Consider the following 21,650-nt stretch of genomic DNA (forward strand, 5'->3'; position numbering starts at 1 on the left):
GAGTGATAGGAGAGAAGTTAGGAAAGGGGAAAGAATATTATCAAAATATACTATATGAAAAATGCTTTAAATTAAAAAATAAACAAATAAGCTGCTATGTGTCCTATAAAATAGTGTTGGTTACATGGATAGTAAATAGATTGGGGTTCAGAGTTGGAGTCCTATCATTTCTCAACCTATTCTCCCAATGGTTGCAGTTACCAACCGTGTACCCAAGGTGACGAGCAAATGGCAAGTGATGCTCTGGGATCCCAGGATCCAGCCTCCTCAGGGCTGTTTCTCTATAGCACTGAGGTTGGGAAACTCATAGCTGGATCCTGTACTTAGATTGCCCAAATGAGCTTTCCTCTGTCTTTCTTGCAGGCTGTAAAGCGCTTCTTGAAACAAGAATGCAAGTGTCATGGTGTGAGTGGCTCGTGTACTCTGAGGACATGCTGGCTGGCCATGGCTGACTTCAGGAAAACAGGAGACTATCTTTGGAGGAAGTACAACGGGGCCATCCAAGTGGTCATGAACCAGGATGGCACTGGCTTCACTGTAGCCAATAAGAGGTTTAAGAAGCCAACGAAAAATGACCTCGTGTATTTTGAGAATTCTCCAGACTACTGTATCAGGGACCGAGAGGCAGGTAAGTTAAGGGAATTCCTTTCGACAGCAATGCTCTACAACCTAATTGGACGCCTATGTTTTTCAGCAGGCCATTTTGTGTAATTACAGATGCCTGCCCTCCGGTTCCAGGCTTGTGCTCTGTCTAATTCACATTGAGACTGCACAGAAAACTCACGCAAGCAGTTAGAGAAACAGGTTGATAGTGTGCAGATTCTGAGGAAATATGAACTAACAAGAACGTATGTGGCAAAATGTCAAAATATGCAGATCAGCAGAATTCTTGCTTGCACAGAACTCTAGTTAAGGGGATGGATAAGCGTTCCGAGTACTTGCCCAGCATCTTTCCTAAGATCCTAGGTTGAGCAGGGCACAGTTTTGTAATCATCTTTCCCCGATGACAAATCCCCCAACTATGACTCTGAAATGGACCCAGGGCTTGGGGATTTAACCCCTTCTGAAATCTGCTCTATTTCATAATCCCTTGCTCTTTCTGATATGGTTACAATTGTCAAAGATTTTTATTAAGCTATTTTTAAACTCTTATTTAAAACAGCAAGAAAACCTCACTTTTTTGGCCATAGGTGTGTTTTATATAGGCAGTAGATTTAAGAGGCCTCATTTATTAAAGCTACACCCTACCTTCTGAAATAATACTTTCTCCGTCTTGTACTCCAAGAGACCTTCTTCCAGCCTGGACATAGCAGCTGTCCTCATCTGTCTACTTTTATAGATATATGCTTTCCACCTCTTACCCTCAAGGTCAGTATTAGGCTGCAAAGACTCCTCTGCAAAGACTCTAGCAAAATAAGCATCACCGAAAGGGTCTCAGTGGACAGAGGGTAACGGTAGCCACAGCTCTCTTTGGCTCAAGTTATGTGCTTAGTGGGAAGCAATAACATTTACTATCCAACAAAAATATCCTTCAGTTTGGATTCTAAGTTTGTTTCCCATTCTGAAATAATTGCAAAAGAGCCAGTAAAACAGTGCAGATGCAGCCAGCTGCTAAAGCTAGATTAACTGATAGGCAAGATGATCAGGAAGCATCATCAGAAGCCTGGAGCCCTTTTCTTGCCCTTGAGTTGTTGAAGTTCCTTTGTGGTTTGATGAGTTAGCTGTCCACAGCCTGTGAGCATGTTTGTACATGAAGCATATGAATGCAAGACTGCTGTGCATGAGGACCTGATGCTGTGCCCCCTCTGCATTCTTGCCATGCTTTGGCTACCAAGTTATCCTACCTGTCAGACAACAGGCTCAATGGAACCTGTTGCTTTCACGTAAATCAAGCCAGTGGACTGTGTCGCTTCTGTCCTTAACTAGCTATGTGACTCTGAGCGGGCCATGGGTATGGGATCACCTCAATCATTTTAGGTCCCAGAAATAGACACTTGTATACTGAGCACTGTCCTAAGACCTTTGCATATCCATCTGCTCTTGTTGAATATATAAAGCAGCCTGAAGACATCAGGACACTGTAAATTTTTACCTAGGGAAAAAAGGTACAAAATAATAGATGGTCCTTAATGATGATCATCAACCAAACTCTCATCCTAGCTTACAAAATCAGATAAACAGCCCGGGATAACACATTGCCCACATTGGACATCATGCATGGAAGGAGAAGCATGTCTGGCCCCATGTTTGGCCTAAGCTTTGGCTCAAAGAAGACACATTTGCTTCACCTATTTCCTAAACATGATGGCAAAAAGACCTTAAGACTGAAACCTCATATCAGGTCTAGATAATATGCTGTCTTACAGGGGGTTTTCTGGTTCTTTGATTTGAAATAATTTATGTAGTGAAGGAAATAGTCCTAACTGATAAATATTTTCTTCCTTGTTGGTATTCAGGGAATGAAAGACCATACTTTCTTGTCATAGGAAGGGGTCTCTGAATGCAATCCCTGCTGCCCCTGTAAGCTATTGAATTGATTATTCTTTCATTCTTCATTCTTGTTTTTCTCTCTGTGTGCATATGTGTTGGTATGTGTGTGTGAAGTGCATGTGAGTGTTGGTACCTGCCAGAGGCCAGGAATGTCATATCTTCTGGAGCTGGAGTTACAGGTAGTTGTGGCATCCAAAGCTTGGATCCTCTGCAAGAGCAGTAGGCACTATTAAAAAGCTGAAATCCTGAAAGTCTTCCCCTTGATAATAAAGTCACAGATACATATGCAATGCCCACTGCACACCATGGCTTGATCTGTGCACTCTCACCAACTCTCAGCCTTCTGTTTTATAGGAGTGGAAACTGAAGCTCTTGGATGTAAGGATCTTTTCAGGACTGTCTGTCTGTCTGTCTGTCTGTCTGTCTGTCTGTCCTTTCCATCACTTTACTCTGCCTCTAGCAGAGGCACAAAAAGGGCACACAGTTAAAGGACTGGCTTCCATACTAAGATATATAATTTAATCTCTTATTTCTATACCTTCTTAGAAATATTTTTACTTATCTAATTTAAAATTAGGTCAATATTTTGGTCCTTGAATAGTGTTGATCAAATAGGAGCCATTCTGGTCTTTGAAGTACCAGTTCCAATACAACAGACCACATTTCCAAGACATTTACCAGATTATTTGTAATTTTCTGAAATAAACTGAAACAATGCCATTTATAGCTGTGCTTGAGAACATGCCAAAGTTACCCATGTGACCTGCAATGTCTCTTTTGTAATTTTGGTAACTACATGTGATTGTTTTCATAAAAAACAAGACTCAGACTGCTTTACATGACATAGGCAAAAGTTCAGGTTATCAAGAGGATATTTTTGATAGCTAATATTTCGATTATGCAAATAGTCACAGGTGTGAAGTGGAGAGACATTTGCTTCACCCACACACTGCTTAAATCTTGCCCTTTGTCATGTGACTGCTGGCTGTCTTAAGATGAGGGTCTCCCTGCCTGGGGTAACCTTTTGTGGTCTGTGTACTACTAAATTTGGTCCACACCACAGTAAATGTTTCTGGGTATGGAATCTTCCTGGAACAGCCTCTAGTCTCTGTTTGTGGAGACAGAGAGATGTAAAAGATAATTCTGAGACCCATGGGAATGAAGACTTCCTGCATTTAACTCACAAAGGGCACAGGAGCCTCCTTTTGTTAAACAAAGGTATTAGGTCTTTCAATCTATAGAAAGGATGCCGATAGCATGAGCCTGTAACAGAATGAACACACACTGTGCTAGAATAATCTTACAGACTAGCTTAGCTCCAAGATAAACCAAAACTTTGTAGCAACATTAAGTCAATACATTCCTCTTGATTGTTTGTTTTCTTTATTCAAATTCATAGTCACTCTTCCCTATATTTAATCTTCCCTTTCTAAATGGTTGATTTGGAGTCAATATTAATGTTCAATTTACTGGGCACCTTCTCCTTGAGAGCACTACCAGTGCAAGAGTGGGGATCATGTGGGACATTGGTGGGTGGGTGAGGGTGTTTGAACTGCTTGGCAATGCTGTTCTGTCTCGCTGCTGCATCCTGTTCAGAAGAACAGAGCACAGGACTGATCTAGAGCGTTTTCCAGTTTGGTTCGTGCAGTGCATCTTCAGGTCCACTTCATTATTCTCCGTAATTCTCCATTCTTCCTCAGAGACCTGCAGGATCAGAATCAGATCCTCATACTTTTCAATCTTAACAATAAGTTTGGACAACCAATGATTTGGTGGTTCATGGTCTTCGTTTACCCCATTATCAGAAAAGAGGAAATCCAAGGATACTTTGTTCTTCGGGTCTTTGATCCTTAAAGAGGGTGAAAAGCATTCTTATTTGTAGATTGATTGACATCACTCAAAAAATACCCCCTGTCGTGGCTCAAGTGGCATAAAATACTTTTTTTTTGACATGTTGAAACTCTACTACAAGTGACTTGTTTAAATGATTTTAACCGTTAAGACTTCTGCTGCAACTAGCTTGACATCTTGGTTATCAAGTCATCCTCTTCCATGACACAATGAGTAATTTTGACGAGAAGAGCCACAGGGTGGCTACCTTGAGTGAACCTGGTGAAAACACATCTCACTCGGTATGGATGCTGGGAGCATGGGTTGAGTTCCTGACAGGTCAGGTCTGTTCTTCATCCTTACATGTGTATACCCTAGCTCTTGGCAGCATTCTCTCTCATTTTCAAATACAGAAAATGAAATCTCAAAGTTTTGTAATTTGTCCAAGATTTCATTGCCTGGAATGAGTTAACAAGTAAAACTAATACATAAAAATCAAAACAAAAATCCATACTTCCCTCACTATACTATTTTTCATCATATTTGGATTCTGTGGAAAGTATGTGTGTGTGGGGGGGTCTTCTATAATAAAGATGGAGTATGAAGATATGGGACTTTAATTTGGGGGTGCCCACAAATCTGAGAGTTCAAATCTGATCAGAATTAAATAGCCACATTTAGATTATGTTGAAGCCCTATGCGATTAGAAGCGTTCCAAGATTTTTTTTTCTTATTCTTTTCTTTTGTGTAGTGTGAGTATGTAAATGAGTACATTCCTGTGCTTTCATATTTCATATTTCCTTATTCCCATGAGGCAGGATCTCTTACTGAACATAAAACTTGCCATTTTGGCTAGACTGACTGGCCAGAGAGCTTCCCAGATACACTCATTTCTGCCTCCCAACACTGTGGTTACAGGTACATACAAGCCATGTTGAGCTTTTATCTGAATCCTGGGGATTTGAACTCAGCTTCTCTTGCTTGCACTGCAAGCACTCTTTTGCACTGAGTCATCTCCCTAGCCTACCACTTCATGTTTTTAAGGGATTACCTTTAATTGTTCCTAATAAATGATAAAGAAAAAGAAATTTGAAGAAGAAATTGTGTAAACAATAACTAAACATGTTCCCTTATTCTTCTACTGACGAAGGTAGATGTTTTCTGATGGTCAACTGTAAATGCCTCCATCTGAAGCACATCTTGCTGGCTACTAGCAAACTGCAAGAGGCTGGGCGTGTGATATTTTGCAGGCCAGATCGGAGGCCACATCTTAAGAGAGGGACTTTCTGAGATGAGCACTGGTGGCTCTGGTGCTATCTAGTCTGGTGATTGCCCCCAGGCATGTGTAAATCAAAGCAACCCTTCAGTTAGAGATAGGTCCATCTATAATGAAGGAATGCTGCCCTCCCCTGCAGAGGAGGTGTCTGCACCTAATCACAGACCACTTTCACGGGGAATGATGTAAAACCCTGACCTGGGCTAGAGGTCATCCTGAGGTCTCTTCTCTAACCAGAGGAAACAAGTAAGCCTCCACCTCTTCCCCAGTCAAGTTCAAAACAAATGGAACTCTTGGGTAACATGTTGTCCACTAAAAACCCAAAGCTGGACAGGTTCCTGGTGTCAGTATTTGTGCCTTGTATGAACTATATTTGGCAAAGAATTCCTTGAAACCCAATGTCAACCCAGTTCCCAAAATCAGTGTGTTCAGGGACTCATATTCTAGATAAGTCTTGTGCTGTGGCCTGGGTTGCAGACAATCATGAACACTGACTCTATCCTGGGTGTTATTAAAACCAACAAAATAAGATTTTAACAAATGGGTCAACTCTACTAAACACTAATAATGTGCAACCCATAGCAGGACATTTTGAGTCTTTTATTTCTTTACTGAACAAATATTAATTGAAATTGTTCTATGGGCCAGACATATAAACCCTGGCAGCGCAAAGGCAACAAAGGCAGAGTTGCTTGGTCCTTGTCCTGAAGGCTTCATCCACCATGTGATCGTTATAGGTTGTCCAGTGTGCAGCCAGGCAACACTGCACGATCTAGGTGACCTGTGTACAGCTGATGCTCCTGATTTCTGTCCTGTTCTATTAACACATCTTAATCCATTTCAGTGACTAGTTTATTCCCTTCTACTTTGCAGTTTTGTGGTTTTATTTTGCAGAGTTCCATCGGGCTAATTTCCTTCAATATATTTTCTCATGGTTTGTTCTTCTCCATTCTTACAGTTTTCAATATCTCTAGCCATTTGTGTGTGTGTGTGTGTGTGTGTGTGTGTGTGTTTTCTCTTGCCACATCCTATATTTAATTCCCTGCCTAATCGATTCATTTAGATTCCTTATACTATATTCACTGGCTTCATTCAGAGTTGAACTGATTTGTCCCACTCAAAGCTTATTTTCCTCTAAAGAAAATTGAACTACCATTGATGGCTGCAGTGCCCAAGCCATCAATATGCAAGCCAATATTCATTCTCCCTTCTTAGTGCCATGCCACCCACATCAGGACCTTGGAAATGTATGGAGGATCTATCTGCTTCTCCATGTTCACTGCTATCCCAGAGGCCCAAGAATCGCTCATTCTTCCATTTATAGACTGTGTAGTGTTTAATTATTAGCTACCTCTCTGCCCCACCAGGCTCTGCTGGGAAACCCATGTTAGCAGAACTGTCTCTCTTACTAATATTCCAAATATCCAGCAAATAAATGTGGAGAATTAAGTTGAATAGCAAGTTGTAAACCACATAGAATACTGTTCATTCACTAGCTGAATTCTATAGATTTATAGCTTAAAGATAGCTTGGTCTCCTTACAGAGAATCACAAAGCATTTTGTTGTTGTTGTTTTGTTTGCTTTTGCTTTTTTCACTGGTTATAGTGCACAACCTGCAAATTTTTTTTCCATTTAACACAGCTTGAGTGTTAAATAGAACTTTTGCATTAGTAGGTATCTTCCAAGGGCCATGATTATGTTATGTTGCTTGTTGACTCTTCTATGGACAAGAGAAAAGATGCCAAATAAACACAGTAACAGACTGCAGCTCTAGATTTCATTGCCCCAGGAACTCAGTTCTTTTACAAAGCATTTGCTGCTGGTCACTTCATCTGATTCCATTGATAACTAAAGCAATGTATTGTTTTGTTTTTAATTCAATGGAGTTTATCGTGTGTGTGTGTGTGTGTGTGTGTGTGTGTCTGTGTGTAATAAATATATAATATATACTATAATATAATATAACTTATTTTATATATTTTATATTATAACTTATTATATTATTTATAAAATAACTACCCAATGCAGTTATTCTATAAATATGTTATCTTTCAAAATATAAACATAGGATATACTAAAATCCGAAACTGACACTGGCAATCAGAATAAATGTAAAACTTGGTAAACAAATTTTAAGTCATTTTGTATATCCAATTCTTTGACATCATTTGAACCCTTAACAACAAATTAATTATCAAACAGGTGAGTTGACTTTTTTGTAGGGAGGTAAGTGAGAGGAATAATAAAACTCATTTCTGATTGCTATGTTAATTGTTGCAGACAAAGTGATTTTTAAAAGTACATTAAAATAATAAATTTAATTATTTTAGCCTTCCCTATGAAATCTACTTTATAGTGGTAAATCCCTTCTTCCAACTTACGGAAATTTCACATTATTTGGGAGCTATCAAGCCTGCATTGTGGAATAGGCAGTTCAAGGACTACAAATTGTTCTCCACTTCTGTTTCTACTGATTGGGAAGCCATGGAGAAATTTATTTCTCTGCTTCTCTTAATATGTTTCACCTTGAAATCTCTAAGGTTCTTCTGACTTGACAACTGGATAAAGTGTTCATTTGACTCTGGTTTGTAGTTCAGAACCTTCACCTGAAGCCACAGACTTACTTAAGTTATCAATATGAATTTCTACCATTTCAATATAGGCCATGCCCTGATATGGTAGCACACATATATAATATCAACTAAGAGACTTCAGGGTCAGCATGGACTACATATAAGGCCATATGATTCAGAAAAAAGGGGGAGGGAGGGAGGAAGGAAGGAAGGCAGGAAGGAAGGAAGGAAGGAAGGAAGGAAGGAAGGAAGGAAGGAAGGAAGGAAGGAAAAAAATCCTGAACTAAATGTGCAAAATTAAAAAAATAAGAATGTGCCACATTTCTTGCATGTACTCTCTGTACACTAAATGAAACCATTTAAAGGGAGGCAGGCTTAACTGCTGATGCGAACCTGCTCCCAATGTGTACCTGCAAACTTGCAAACATGTCAATGAAAAGTATGCCCTCACCAGACAATGGGAAGGCTGTTCTTAGTTTATAATAAATTGCTCTTAATCTAGTATTTAATGAAAAAACAAATATGCATTGGCACCCGATTACTGTGCGGTGCACAGAGGAAAGGCTAAGACCCAACCTCTGTCCCAAAGAAGGTGGGATCTGACATTAGGAAATACCTACCCAGTTTTAGGAAGTGTCTTATAGGCCTTTGATAGATTAATGAAACTTGTGCAGACTGAGTGCACTCCAAGGGAGGTGTTAATGTAGGCTTGAATCTTGAAAATGTGAGAAGATTATGCTTGGGATGCAGGAAGACCACAGCTTACAGATGGGGATGACTCTTCAAAAAAAATAGTCTACATGACTTCAATAATGTCAGAAAATCGCTTAATTCAGTAGGGAGGAGATAACCTATTTGAAAAGTATGAGGCTTGGGAGGAGTTCAGGGAAGAAGAGGTGGGGTTAGTGTGGGGGTGAGGAGGGAGAGAATAGGAAATAACTTTGACCAGGCTAGATAGACCAGGTATGGAAAGTCTCACAGAGTTCAGCCATAACAGTGTTAATTCGATTGTAGGAATTGCTAGTTTAACAGGACATGGCTTTCCTGTGCCAGTCAAACCTTTAAGCTAGGAAAATGAATACAAATGAGTAAAATCATCTGAACTAAGTATAGATATTGCCTTTCCTAAGTAGCATTAGGTTTGCAATCCTTCTTGTGAGGACGAGGGAAGGCCTGTAAGCAGATGAATGTGCAGACTCTAACATTTGCTCTGTAACATTCTTTTGTTCCCTCAATAAATCTGTGTCATTAATGACAACGTGTAAGTCAAGCAGAGGAGAAACAGCCTATTGGATGACAGCCTTAAGTGAATCTTGCTTTATGCCCTAATGGTCAACATATGGGCCTCTGTTGGCCTGAGTGGCAGGAATTTCTGAAGATACAAGCAAAGGGAGAGAAGGAAGAGAGGGAAGAGAGAGAAGGGGGGAGGGGAGGGGAGAGGGGAAGGGGGGTGAGAAGGGCCCTTCCTCCAGGTTCCAGAGGTATGGGTCTGGGAACTATTAGCCAAAGCCCTCTGTTCCACCTCTGCTGTCAGGAAGATGCATGTTGGTGGAGACAGAAATGTTTTTACACTGGGAACCCTGACTCCATTATTAATTTTATAGCTCTGGGGATGGGATGCTTGATTCTGTAAGTTCCCTTGATATTGCCCCACCAAATATGATATGTGGTCCCAAACACATGTGATTTAGAAACTTCCATCCTTGCCTCTTTTCCCATGCATAATGTGAGTTCATCTTGTGAGCTGGGGTGGGGACATAACATGAGGGGATGAAAAAAGGTGCATTTAGCCAGAAGCAGCATCTTACACCTTCCCATGACATATGCCCTGCCTGTCTGCAGAGACTGCCACTTATTGATGGACATAGAGGTTAGGCAGCCAATCTGAACCACTGTTTGGGATAAAGATGACAGGAAAGCTGGAGTCCGAGCCAACAGGACTCTATGTCATGGGACTGAGCACTGTCACCAGGCTGGCAACACATCTGGGCACACTTCACCACCAAAGCAAAAGAACATGTGAACCACATAAATCAAACCAAGAGAATGTGATAAAGCAGCATGACTTTTTAAAAATAAGTGTGTTAATTAGAAAGCATCCAAGTGCATGTTTTTCCTTAGAAGATGACAATTTGGGAGGCCTGAGTAAGAGGACCATTAGCTGAAGCTACTTTTCAAATGTTTAGTTGGTATTTTTAAAGTACTATCTATGCTGACTGAACGCTCGCGTTTGGGTCTACAGAACCAATGTAAAATCCAGCCACAGTAGTGACTGTATTTGTTATCGCACTGGAAGCTCAGGGGCCAGCTAGCCTTGTTAAAACAAGGTAGAAGACTAGGCCCAACACCCAAGTTTTTCCTTTGACCTCTACACATACTACACTTGCACTCTATCTCATACACACACACACGTAGCACACATACACACACATGTAACACACACACACACACACATACATATATATATATATATCCATCCAGCCCTTTTTATCTTCTCACAAAACGTTAAGTGACTCAATAGCCTACATGTCATGAATTTCTGAAAAAGACTCTCCCTTCCAGTCGTCCAAAAGGCTATAAATCAGATTTTTGTAAGTTCTTAGGAGGAGGATAGGGATGGGGTGTGAAGTATTGAGGATCAAACCTATGGCCTCACCTGTACTGGGCAGGTATTGGGACACTGAGCTACATCCCCACACTTAAGTTTGGGGATATTGTCTCACTATCTAGACCAGGCTAGCCTAGAACTCATGATCTGCCTGTCTCAGCCTCCTTAGTGCTGGGATTTTAGATCTTTTTAACTACATGCAGCTTATATGTTCATTTGATTAAAAAAAGTTAAGAGATGGAGCAGGGAAGATACTTAAGTATTATTTATGCTCTGTTCCAAGGGGGCCCAGCATTTGCTAGCTGTGTAATTCTGAGCAAGTTACTGCACCTCCATGACCTCTGTTTCCCCATTTACAGATTTGTGATGGTAATAATATCTGTCTTAAAAGTTTGTAGGAATTAAATCGCTTAGCACAGGGTCTCAACTACATAAATGTTCTACAAATTTTATACCTCTGGTTATGAACAAAAATGTAAGAGGGAGTATAAAGAGAAGAAAAGAGACTAAATTGATAAAAAAAGGAAGAGGAGAAAGTACGAATAATCGTCACCTCTGTTCAGTTTTGACAATGTGGAACCTGCCTTAAGACTTAAGGCGAAAAGGTTTAACTGAGTCTTTGTCACTACAGTGGATCAAGCAGAAGTGAGTGACTCATTAATTACCCTATTGGTGCTTATGCCAAAAATAGGCATAACACTAAGAAAGCAGACAGATGATAAAATCCAGCAAGCCACTTTAGTGAACACGCATGCACATGTGTGAGGACATAAGCTTCATTCTTGTCTTTAATTCTAAGTAACCATAATGGTGACACTCTGCTTTAGAAAGACCAGTGGTGGGTCATTATATTAGCCCAGTTCCATTGCTCAGAGTCTTAACAAGCCTTCTATGATTCCATTAAAGGGAAACGACAGTGGCCAATTTTACAGAGAGTCTGTACTCACCTTTGAGTAAATAGCTCCACACTCCGCTCTAATGGCACAGGTGCCTGAACTGCCCTTCTGCCCTACAGTCTAGAATTACATCTAATTAGAGCTTTATCCCAAAGAGGGGCCAATTGGTAGACCTTCCCTAGGCATCGTCATCCTCTCCTACTTCATAGACTGCTCCGTGCCTCCCTGTTGGCCTATTCCTTATATCCCAGTACCGCAGGGGGGCCCATTACAGCTCTAGGCTATGACCCCAGTACTGTTCTGTTATCAGTGGCCCTCAGTCTTCAAAAGCTCTCTTTTATCTTCCTTCTTCTTGGCCTCATTATGCCCCGTTTAGAAAGCGGTGGTGAGCAGCATGTTAACATTACTTCTGTTTTTGAGCATTTTATAGTTGAACAATGAACTGATAACACTTTGTTGCGTGTTTTTGTTTCACATAGCAAAGCCAACTTTTGTCTTTCTTTTGTATTTTTTTTTCACTAGGGATTGAAGTCAGAGTCTTGAACATGCTAGGCAACACTCGACCAGTAAGCTCTATCCTCAGCTGTCTTTTTTCACAGTTTACTTTGAGACAAGATATTACTAAGTTGCTCAGGCTGACCTTGAACTCACTCCATGGCCCAGGTGTGCCTAAATTCACCATCATTCTATTCCAGTCTTAGGCCATCATATTTAGATGAAAATTTTCCAATAGCCATTGCCTTATCCTGCCTTTTCTCCACGAGTTTGGATGATGTGGATTCAGTTTGACAAACAATCCTTGGTTCAGAGCAAGTCCTCTCCAGTTCTGCATTTGAGAAGCAAACACTCTTAGATGTCCTGAGGCTTCTGGTCAGTAAGCAAAGACCATTGGGCTTTTAATATAGGCCCCACACCCTGATTTAGGAACAAGACACATCACTTTCCCATTCCAGCCCTCTCAGGTTGACAGCCGATGGAGAGGACAAAGAATTCAAATGTGTCACAATATCTGCAGAGTTTGACAGCTAGGCTTTGGTAAGATGAAAGAATGTTTATTGGTCTGTAAGACTTAAAGACAAAGCAGAAACCATTACAAAGTGACTCACCCCTGGTGTGCCAGGGTCTTACTCAAAGACCTTAAGCCTCAGTCCCTACCTCCTGAAAAAGATGAGCCAGCCCAGGAACCACATTCCAACTTGTTTCCTGAATCCCACGGTATCTTTAATGAACATTTTCCTGTCACAGCAAACTCAATATGTTAACAACTAAACACATTGGTGCTTAAAGTCTTCCCCTCCCAGGCATTTCTCTCCTTGGGGAATTACTAGTACCAGTATGACTGCTTAGACCCAAACCTGAAATCCCCTCTGGACCCCTCTTGGCTCTGTCTCATCCATTCATCACTCACCATATCTACTGGTCTTGTCTCTTCGACTAACTTTTCTCTTTCTCACCATCAGTGTCTTAATCCAGGTCATCTTGTGTCTGGCTTCCAGTTCTGGATGGGCCTCTAACTTATCTCCCTGCCCTGATTTTGACTTGCTTCAATCTATTCAGTCTCTGCACGTTGCCTTGCCTTCATAAATACAAGTTAAACCATATTGCTCTTTGCACAAAGAACTTCCATAGAAATCTGTTGCTTACACAGTAAAATTTAAACCCCCTGCCCTGTCATCTAAAGCCATTGACAATGCAGCTGTTACCAACATCTTCAGCCTCAGCTCTTTTGCTCTCTCCTTTGACCACTGAATCACAGCCATGTGGAATGCCTTTCTACTCCTCGAATAAAGCTCTTAGCTTGTGTGGCCTCCGCCTCTTTACTTCTGCTTTCCTCATTTTCTTCCTAGTAACATACATAACATGTGTGGGAAAGTTCAATTAACACTAGCTGTGTCCACCATAACCCTAATATAGGAAGTTTTCTCAATTAAACACATCCATATAACTTGGGCCCAGTTTATGACATAAAAGAGGTCTGGTATTCTAGAGCCGTCCTCATGTGCTTTGTCTTCCCATCTCTAAGAAATAGCACCACCCCAGCTCTAAACATCCATGACTAGTTTATCCCAGTTCTATTATCTGTCTAAATAAAGACAAGGAAAGCCTGTGTCAGCCTTCCATTGATGTGTAATGATTCCCCCAAATACTTAAGGCCTGAAATGATCTTGAAGTCCTAGCTTTATCTATCTCAGTTCCAGCAGCTGTCTTTTAAGTTTCCTTCACCATCATGCCCCTTGAGGACTTAACCATCTTCCACGCAGCCTTTCCTCCCACTCTCCCTTTAACCTATGGTGTTATCCCAAGTGTCTGCTCCTCTTCTCACTGTGGAGCCAAATGAACATGTTTTGGTCATTTCCTACTTGACCCCTCCACCTCCATCCCATACTTCAATAGAAAGCCAAATGTTAGTGGCTTACCCTCTTAGGCCTCTCATTCATTGTCCTTCTGTCTCTCTTCATGGAGTCTTGCCTAGACAATTCTCAGAGCTCACATTTGGCCTCCTTTCTCTCAGTCATTCTAACAGGCTTAGGTTAAATTAAATCTTGAATTAAAATCCACACTGATTTTATACCCACCATAGACAAAAATCAAAGCTCTACCAAGGCAAAGGACTCTTTAACCTGTTGTTCCATTCTTCTTTCCTATGAGTTTTATAGAATACACACCCTGTTCTTCAGTCATACTGAATCTGTACTCTCATAAACTTTTCTCAAGCATTTCTGCTAGGAGTTTCTTGTGCCTAGAAATGTCTTTCGTCCCATTATTTCCCTAAACATCAGCTCATCCTTTACATTGTCTCTCTAGTGCTACCTTCGTGTTAAAACCATGTAGTTGAAGATGCTTTTCCTGGTCCTGTTCCCTATTATTGATAGTCATACTGAGAAATAGCATTATGATAATAAGTCCCTTGGGATGGTGTCTTTATTTTGTTCACTGATAATTACGTCTCAATAAACACTTGCTAAGTAATGAATAGATGTTTAACATGTGTTGAGCACCTATTCCGATAGACACTTGGAACTCTAATTTTATCTCATCCATACTATGGAATAATGAGCTGTTTTTATGCCATGTTTGCAAGAGAGAAAAGGGAAACTTACTTGTTTTACTTGCCACAACGATACAGTTGACACATGGCAACACTACAAGCAAACCCTTGCTTGCCCACAGTCTAACATTTTTGGCTTTATAGTCTGATCTTTGTCTGCCCTGATACGCTGCATGTGATTCTATTGTGGTTTCTAGTAGGTCATTAGCAGATGAAATAATGATGGTCTGGAGGTTGTGGTACACACACTTATCTCTTCACTACATTACAAGTCTGATGAGGAATAGGAGCTAGGTCTTATTCATTTGAAGTTTTCCCTGTCTCCAAAACCCCAAGCAGCCAACATGATATTTTATACATATTTATGTCCGCTAAATTTATGTCTATCAAATGAAATAATGGGTGAGATGTTAAAAGGCAGCATTTGGCAGTGGGTGTCCTTTTTGCACAATCAGTAATTTTTTTTAAGAGACTGTCCTGATGGTCACCCTGAATTCAGGCCCAGCTGCTGCCTCTTCTAACCCTTTGCTTCTTCAGCATGATGTAGGCTCAGGGCCATCCCTGGCTGACCCACCCTCTACCCCGACCCGGCCCTCTGCCATCCTTCCTGTCCTCAGGAAACTCCTCTGTCTGTCTTCCTGCTTTCGGCAGCTGATCACGCACAGTGAGTCTGGCCCACCCTATGCTTTTCTTGACCTCATACCCTGCCTGAACCCTGCTGTTTCCCTGGTCATTCTGCACAGGCAGAGCAGCATGACATTCATACAGATAATTTTCATACAGAGCAGATAGTGATAAACAGTGTCACGAGGTAGAAGTAAAAAAAATTAATTTATTATCTTTTTCTCCCTGTACTTATTTTTCTTCTGCAGGTTCGCCAGTTATTTAGTATTGTGGACTGTAATAGAAATAGGAACAGTTAAGCTAAAAGGAACAGTTAGTAGAAGGATAGCAAGCTGTAACTGAGGTTGTAGCTTAGTGGCAGACTGCTTGCCTTGTATACCTAAGACACTGTGTTCAAACCACTTCATAGGAGAAATCCCAGTGTCTCTAGGTCCTCCAAGGTCAGTGTGTGGCCAGGCCTCCAGAAGAGATACAAGCAGAACCAAACAATAGTCTAGCTTGACAGAACTCCTTTTCCTGGTACTTTAACTCATGTTTTCCTGTGGCTCTCTGGCTATCCACAGAGCTCAACTTAGAGTACAGGGGCTGGGCCTACTGAGTTTAAGTATGGCAACAATCTCCTGGGAGTTCTATCTAATTGGCCCAGAATGACGCAGGTGCCCACCGGTCCAGTGAAGATGGTGATGGTATAAAACATGGTAACCAAATGGCTCATCTTGATAGGAAAGATTAATGTAGAAAAAGTCATTGCAAGCTGAAAAACACTCTCCGAAATTGTCCCATACTCTTGATTATGCATCTGATAAAGTCATAAAGAGCTATATTATCCCAGGGATAGAGTAAATAAAAGACTTTATATCTTTGAAATTCTTATTTCTGTGTTTGAGATAGGGGATCATGATACATCCTAGAGTGTCCTGGAAATTATATATATATATATATATATATATATATGAATATATTGGCTTACTCACAAACTTTTCAGTGATTTCTGACATAATTGTGAGCCACCATACCCAACTTTGTCTTTGAAATTCCTTTTAAAGAAAAAGATACATAAATATAGACTCCATTTAGCAAATATAAAATTGATTAATATGACATTGATACAATGCCACATTTGTTCTTTGAAGAACAAGAATTATGGCCTCAAATAGGTACTTCACACACCTCCTGTGGTCTGCTAAACTGTAAGACAGAAAAAAAGAGTGATGGGCAATGCCAGGCTATGGCGTCCCTCCTCAAAGCCTCACATGAATGAGACTCTTCCCCGACCAGCTACAGTATAGGGTCTCTGTCCACTAAGCCAGTGTAAGTAGGTCTAGGGAGGCAAACTCCTCCTTTTCATGGTTCAATACCTCCTACACTTGGAGAAAGCTGACCTTGGCCACAGCTTCCTTTTTGTGATGTGAAGTTGGAAGAGGAAAACCTTGGATAAGTCCCTTTTTCTTTCTTATCTAGCCATGCTCACCCAATGGCCCTTCGATGTAAAGCCCAGTAAGGGTAATATGGAAAGTCAATCCAATTAAAAGTACAAGCTCTGTATTCAGATTACCTTAAGGAAACCCAAAGTTTCTGGTTCACTTTTTCTAGCTGATGCCCTCTAGATACTTCTCAGCTGCATAGAGGGACAACACTGGGGACTATAGAACACAGATTCAGTAAGCTATGAGGAAGGTTGGGCTAGGCTCTGTTCTCAAGGATGAGCCTGATGACTCTTCTGTCAAGGCCTATTGTGTTCTGCCCAGGTGTTTCCAGTGACATCTCTCTGGCTTGTCTTCCAGGCTCCCTGGGTACAGCAGGCCGTGTGTGCAACTTGACTTCCCGAGGCATGGACAGCTGCGAAGTTATGTGTTGTGGGAGAGGCTATGACACATCCCATGTCACCCGGATGACCAAGTGTGAGTGTAAATTCCACTGGTGCTGTGCCGTGCGCTGTCAAGACTGCCTTGAGGCCCTGGACGTGCACACATGCAAGGCCCCCAAGAGTGCCGACTGGACAACTCCCACATGACCTCAACAGAGGTCATATTCTCCCTTCCTTCCCTCAAGGACTCAAATTACATCTGCAAGGACACTGGACCTCTGGGTTGTTTTCAGGGGGGACTGTTTCTTAAGGCATGTAGCCTTCATCTCAACAGAAACCCCCTTTTTGGGAACCACATGCTGCATATAAGTATATCCTATTCTGTTTATCTTGGGCATTCTGAGATCACCTCTTTTCCTGCTGATATCTTTTTGGAAATGGCATGACAGGCTGTTAGAGGAGGAGGGTCATGGCCCCCCACCACTGTCACCTAGACATTTCCTCTTTGGGTGTGGGGAGAAACAACCTCACATAGCAGAGGAGATTTATCTGTGTCTTTCCACAGAGTCCAACAGTTCAGAAAGTCCATACTTCCCTCTGGGGGTCTGGGTAGGTATGGAAAGCAGAATCAACTGACTCGCAAATTTCCTTGTAATTTTTTAAAAAGACTAAGCAAGGGCTTTAACTAAGTGATAACTGTTGCTACCATCCTTGATGATTGCCTAGAGAAGGATGGTTTCAATAAACATCAGGTTAAAACATGTATGTTTTCAAATAATTTATTGGATATTAGCCCTGGATATAATAGGGTGAGAATGTTTGTCCTTTCAGACAGTGTTATTTTGAACTTTCTAGTTAGCCAACACCTTAGAAAATGATTGTAGTTCTTCATTGTCCCATCAATTTAAGGACTCTTAAGTGATGAGACTTCTCAGTGTGTGCTCTGGAGAGAATCTGAAGGGGGATGGATGATCTAGCAGTGTTCTTTAACTACTGGGTAAATATGGTTAAAGAAATTAAAATACTAATAACTTTGTGAGTGGAATATTAGAAATGTCCTTGTATTGCAAAGAAAGAAAGGAAGAAAGAAAGAAAGAAAGAAAAGAAAGCAGTAAAATCCCAGTGGAATTTTTGATTAAGACTACTTTGCTCATGCCCACTTTGAGGACCAGTGTAGTACTGACAAAGACGTCTTCAGAGCCTAGGACCCGCCCTCCCATACACAAATGCCCATGAGAGCTATCGTTTTATGTTGAGGAACATGGGCTAGGATCCACCCAACCTTAAGGCCTGGCACTCCTGTGTTTGTATAATGCTTGCAAGATGTGAGAGTGCAGCCTAGGGAAAAATGGCACATAACTTCACCTTTAAAGTTAGTAACACTACTGTATCACATCACAAGCAGTCTGTAACTTGGAGACCATATTTAAATAATACAGCTGTAGTTAGGGGAATATCAATGTAGAAATAAAGATTGACTTCTGCCAGGAGAGAACATTCAGAGGAAAGGGCCATCGGCCCCAATTTATGCTTTTAATGTTAGATGAAAGAAAGTAAAGTTGATAAGTCTACTTCTTATCATGTGGTATAATCTGGTTCTTCTACATGTAATTTCTCCATAGAGCTGTATTAACTAATAGGATGTTTCTTGGTATACAGCCAGCATCAACCGGTGCTTTCTTGATGTTTCATATTTTGGCCTTCATTTTTCCATCCTTGTCTGAATCACTCAGCCTGAAGCTGAGTGGAAAGCAAATAGCTGGAGTTCTTATCAGGGCTGGTATTAGCCTCTTATCCTTCTTAAAATGACTGAATTCCAATATTGTCCTCCCCTTCTCCCTTGCTTTCCTCCCCTTCTAGTGATAGAGGTCAAACCAGGGTCTTGCCCTTGCCAGGCAAGTGCCTCTACCCCTGAGCCACATCTACATCTGGTCTCTTTGTATGTCATGAATTCAGTAAATAGGAACAGTGAGCAGGAAAGTGGCATCTCAGGGCTTAGCATGGGGAAGGCCTGGCTGGGTCATAGCTCCCAGTATCCTGGACACTGGGAAAGCTATCATGAGCATCCCAAAGCCACCATAACTTCTTGCTACTAAATGAATGGTGAAATCTTAAATTCATGGATATCTTTAGGGTGGGGAAGATTTCTACAAGATAGCACCTCCTTCCAGTTGAGGCAAATGAAACTCAAAAGACCTAAAGAGATCCCTGCAAACATCAGCTTGAACCCCAGTGTCCACATAAGTAGGACCAGACAAAAACTTGAAAAAGGTTAGTTTGTCCATTCAAAAGAACAAGTTTCTCTCAGATGAACTTAGCAGAGACTACAGAATTTTAGCCTCCAGTAGATATGTGGGTATTTATCTTTATTATTATTGTTATTGCTGAGATGTTAAATTCCTAAATTTCTTTTTATGCTGAGATATGTCCCCCTAATAGACATCAAGGAAGCAAAGCCTCTCCATATGTAGCCTGTAGACTTTGCTCTAGATTGTGAGGACATGGTCCCAGTTCCTGCAGAGGCCAGTGTGTCTTCATTGAGGGGAGAATAAGAAGCAAATGGAATGTTTTCATCTGTTTCTATTTCTAAAGCAGGACATTTATATTTGAAAATAATTAAAACAGATAAAGGTAACTTCAAACTTAGAGCTTAGTAGAAGATTGATATTCAGGAAGTCTGAAATACACTACGTCCTTGCCTATCTTGGGTCATTAAGGAAAGTCTATCACACTTTATTATTGAAACAAAATAAGGAGGATGTTCGTTCAGGTCAATGACCACCCACCCCCAAGTAAAAGTCTTACTATAAATTGGTCCCTTAGGTCTTGGCTAGCTTTAATTCATTCCCTGCATTATCTGAATATATTTCAATACATTTTGACTAGTTTACTAGGGTTTCTACAGAATAACCATACCATAACCCTAAGACTTAGCCAGTAGGTGGCTTTTTTTTCAACAGATTTCCTTTACTAAACTTGTTTGCGTTGCTGACTGACAGTTGTCTATTGCCTTGACACTTGCTTTGTCACATAACCTTCCAATTATACTACCCTCCCACAACTCCTTCTAGTCTGAAATCAATGCCCTATCTCAAGAGGACAGTTCTCCCCTCAAGTGTCATTAGCCTGAGCAAGAAAGGACCAGAACCATAAGATGCTCAGTTCCCAGTGTGCTCCTTCGCTGCCTGACAGATTTCTGAGGGCAGAGAGAGGGGCATAAGGCTCCACAGAACATTTCCTGTTGGGTGTCACCAGGTTGAAACAGACACCTGAGAGGTGAAGATATTCCATTTGAGTGATGCCAGGTGATAGAACCAGGTATGAGGAAAAGAACCTGCCAGCTTTGGCCAAATGACCTGTCAACCTCTGTAGTCATGGGCAGTGGCATTTTCCATTCTTGTTGGTCATGACTGTCCTTTCTATGGTTGTTGCCTCTCTCCCATCAAGCACATTCTTCCTGAGAGTCAAGGGCCCTGGCCAGAACTCAAGTTCCTTATCCATTGGATAGTTCTTTGTATTTGAAATCATCAACATTCATTGCAAGATTATTTTTAAATCATCATTACTATATTCCTTCATCTTAGAATCATTGCTATTAAAAAAAACCTCAAGTGTTTGGTTGTTTTTTCAAAGAAGATATCTTTAAAGTCAGAATACCAAGCTTCCCAATGACTATCCTAGGCCCTGTAATTTACAGAAGATCCTTGCTATCTGTGATAAAGTTACAGCAGACCATCTCAGAGCCCCTGCATGACTGTACTTGAACACCCTGGACCATATTCTCAGGTTTTAGAAGTTGGCCTGGGGCTTGTGTCTCACACAGTTGAAATACATTCACCCTTCCCTACCACACACACACATCTCTTGCACAATTTCAAAATAAAAGGTCAGAGAAGTGTCCAGTGAACCAGAACCCTCTTTTGTGACTAGTTTCTATATTTCAATCTGGGTTTCCTTATCTTTAGAGCAACAATTGTACTCAATAAACAGACCTCGATACTGGTAAATAGCCTGGCAGGCATGTGTTAAACTTCTGGAAAGAAATGCTTGGCTGTGAGCTGACAGGTGAGGCAAGGTGACTTTGACCTTCTCCTCCCGAGGCAGAGACAAGTTTCACTCACCCCTCAGGATGTTCTTTACATTTTTCTGGGGATCAGCAAAGTGTCAAGCAGTTTGAAATCCAACATGATCATTATTTTTCTAAACTATAGTTATTCCCAGCCCTGGCTGTTTTGTTTTGTTTTTTTCTTTCTCCCCTGAATTCCCATGGATTCCCGTTTAACCCAACCTCCCACTTCCAAGGCTAATAAAAGTGTCACGTAGGTTGTTATAAAGAACTATTGTTATTTACAAGTCGGCATTTTCTGTGAAATCAAAACATAATAAAGTAAAACTTTGGTGTTAACTTTGTTATTTTTAGACTCTTGGTAGTCTTGCCAAAACTCTTCGAAAAAATATCTTCAGGTTGTGTGAACTATTCCCTCATCTTTTCTCAA

At 41.0% G+C, this 21,650-nt stretch overlaps 1 protein-coding gene across 1 annotated transcript in view; it reads left to right on the plus strand.

Moving 5' to 3' along the window:
* Positions 1–17,915, plus strand: part of Wnt2 (Wnt family member 2) — a 40,758-nt gene extending 22,843 nt beyond the window's left edge. Inside the window, exons 4-5 of the mRNA XM_028778431.1 lie at positions 364–628; positions 17,132–17,915. Coding sequence (XP_028634264.1) covers positions 364–628; positions 17,132–17,361 — 495 coding nt within the window. The 3' untranslated portion in view covers positions 17,362–17,915. The remainder of the gene's footprint in view (positions 1–363; positions 629–17,131) is intronic.
* Positions 17,916–21,650: the final 3,735 nt, after the last annotated feature.

Source organism: Grammomys surdaster, unplaced genomic scaffold (assembly GCF_004785775.1).
Source record: "Grammomys surdaster isolate TR1022 unplaced genomic scaffold, NIH_TR_1.0 335, whole genome shotgun sequence".
NCBI lineage: Eukaryota > Metazoa > Chordata > Mammalia > Rodentia > Muridae > Grammomys > Grammomys surdaster.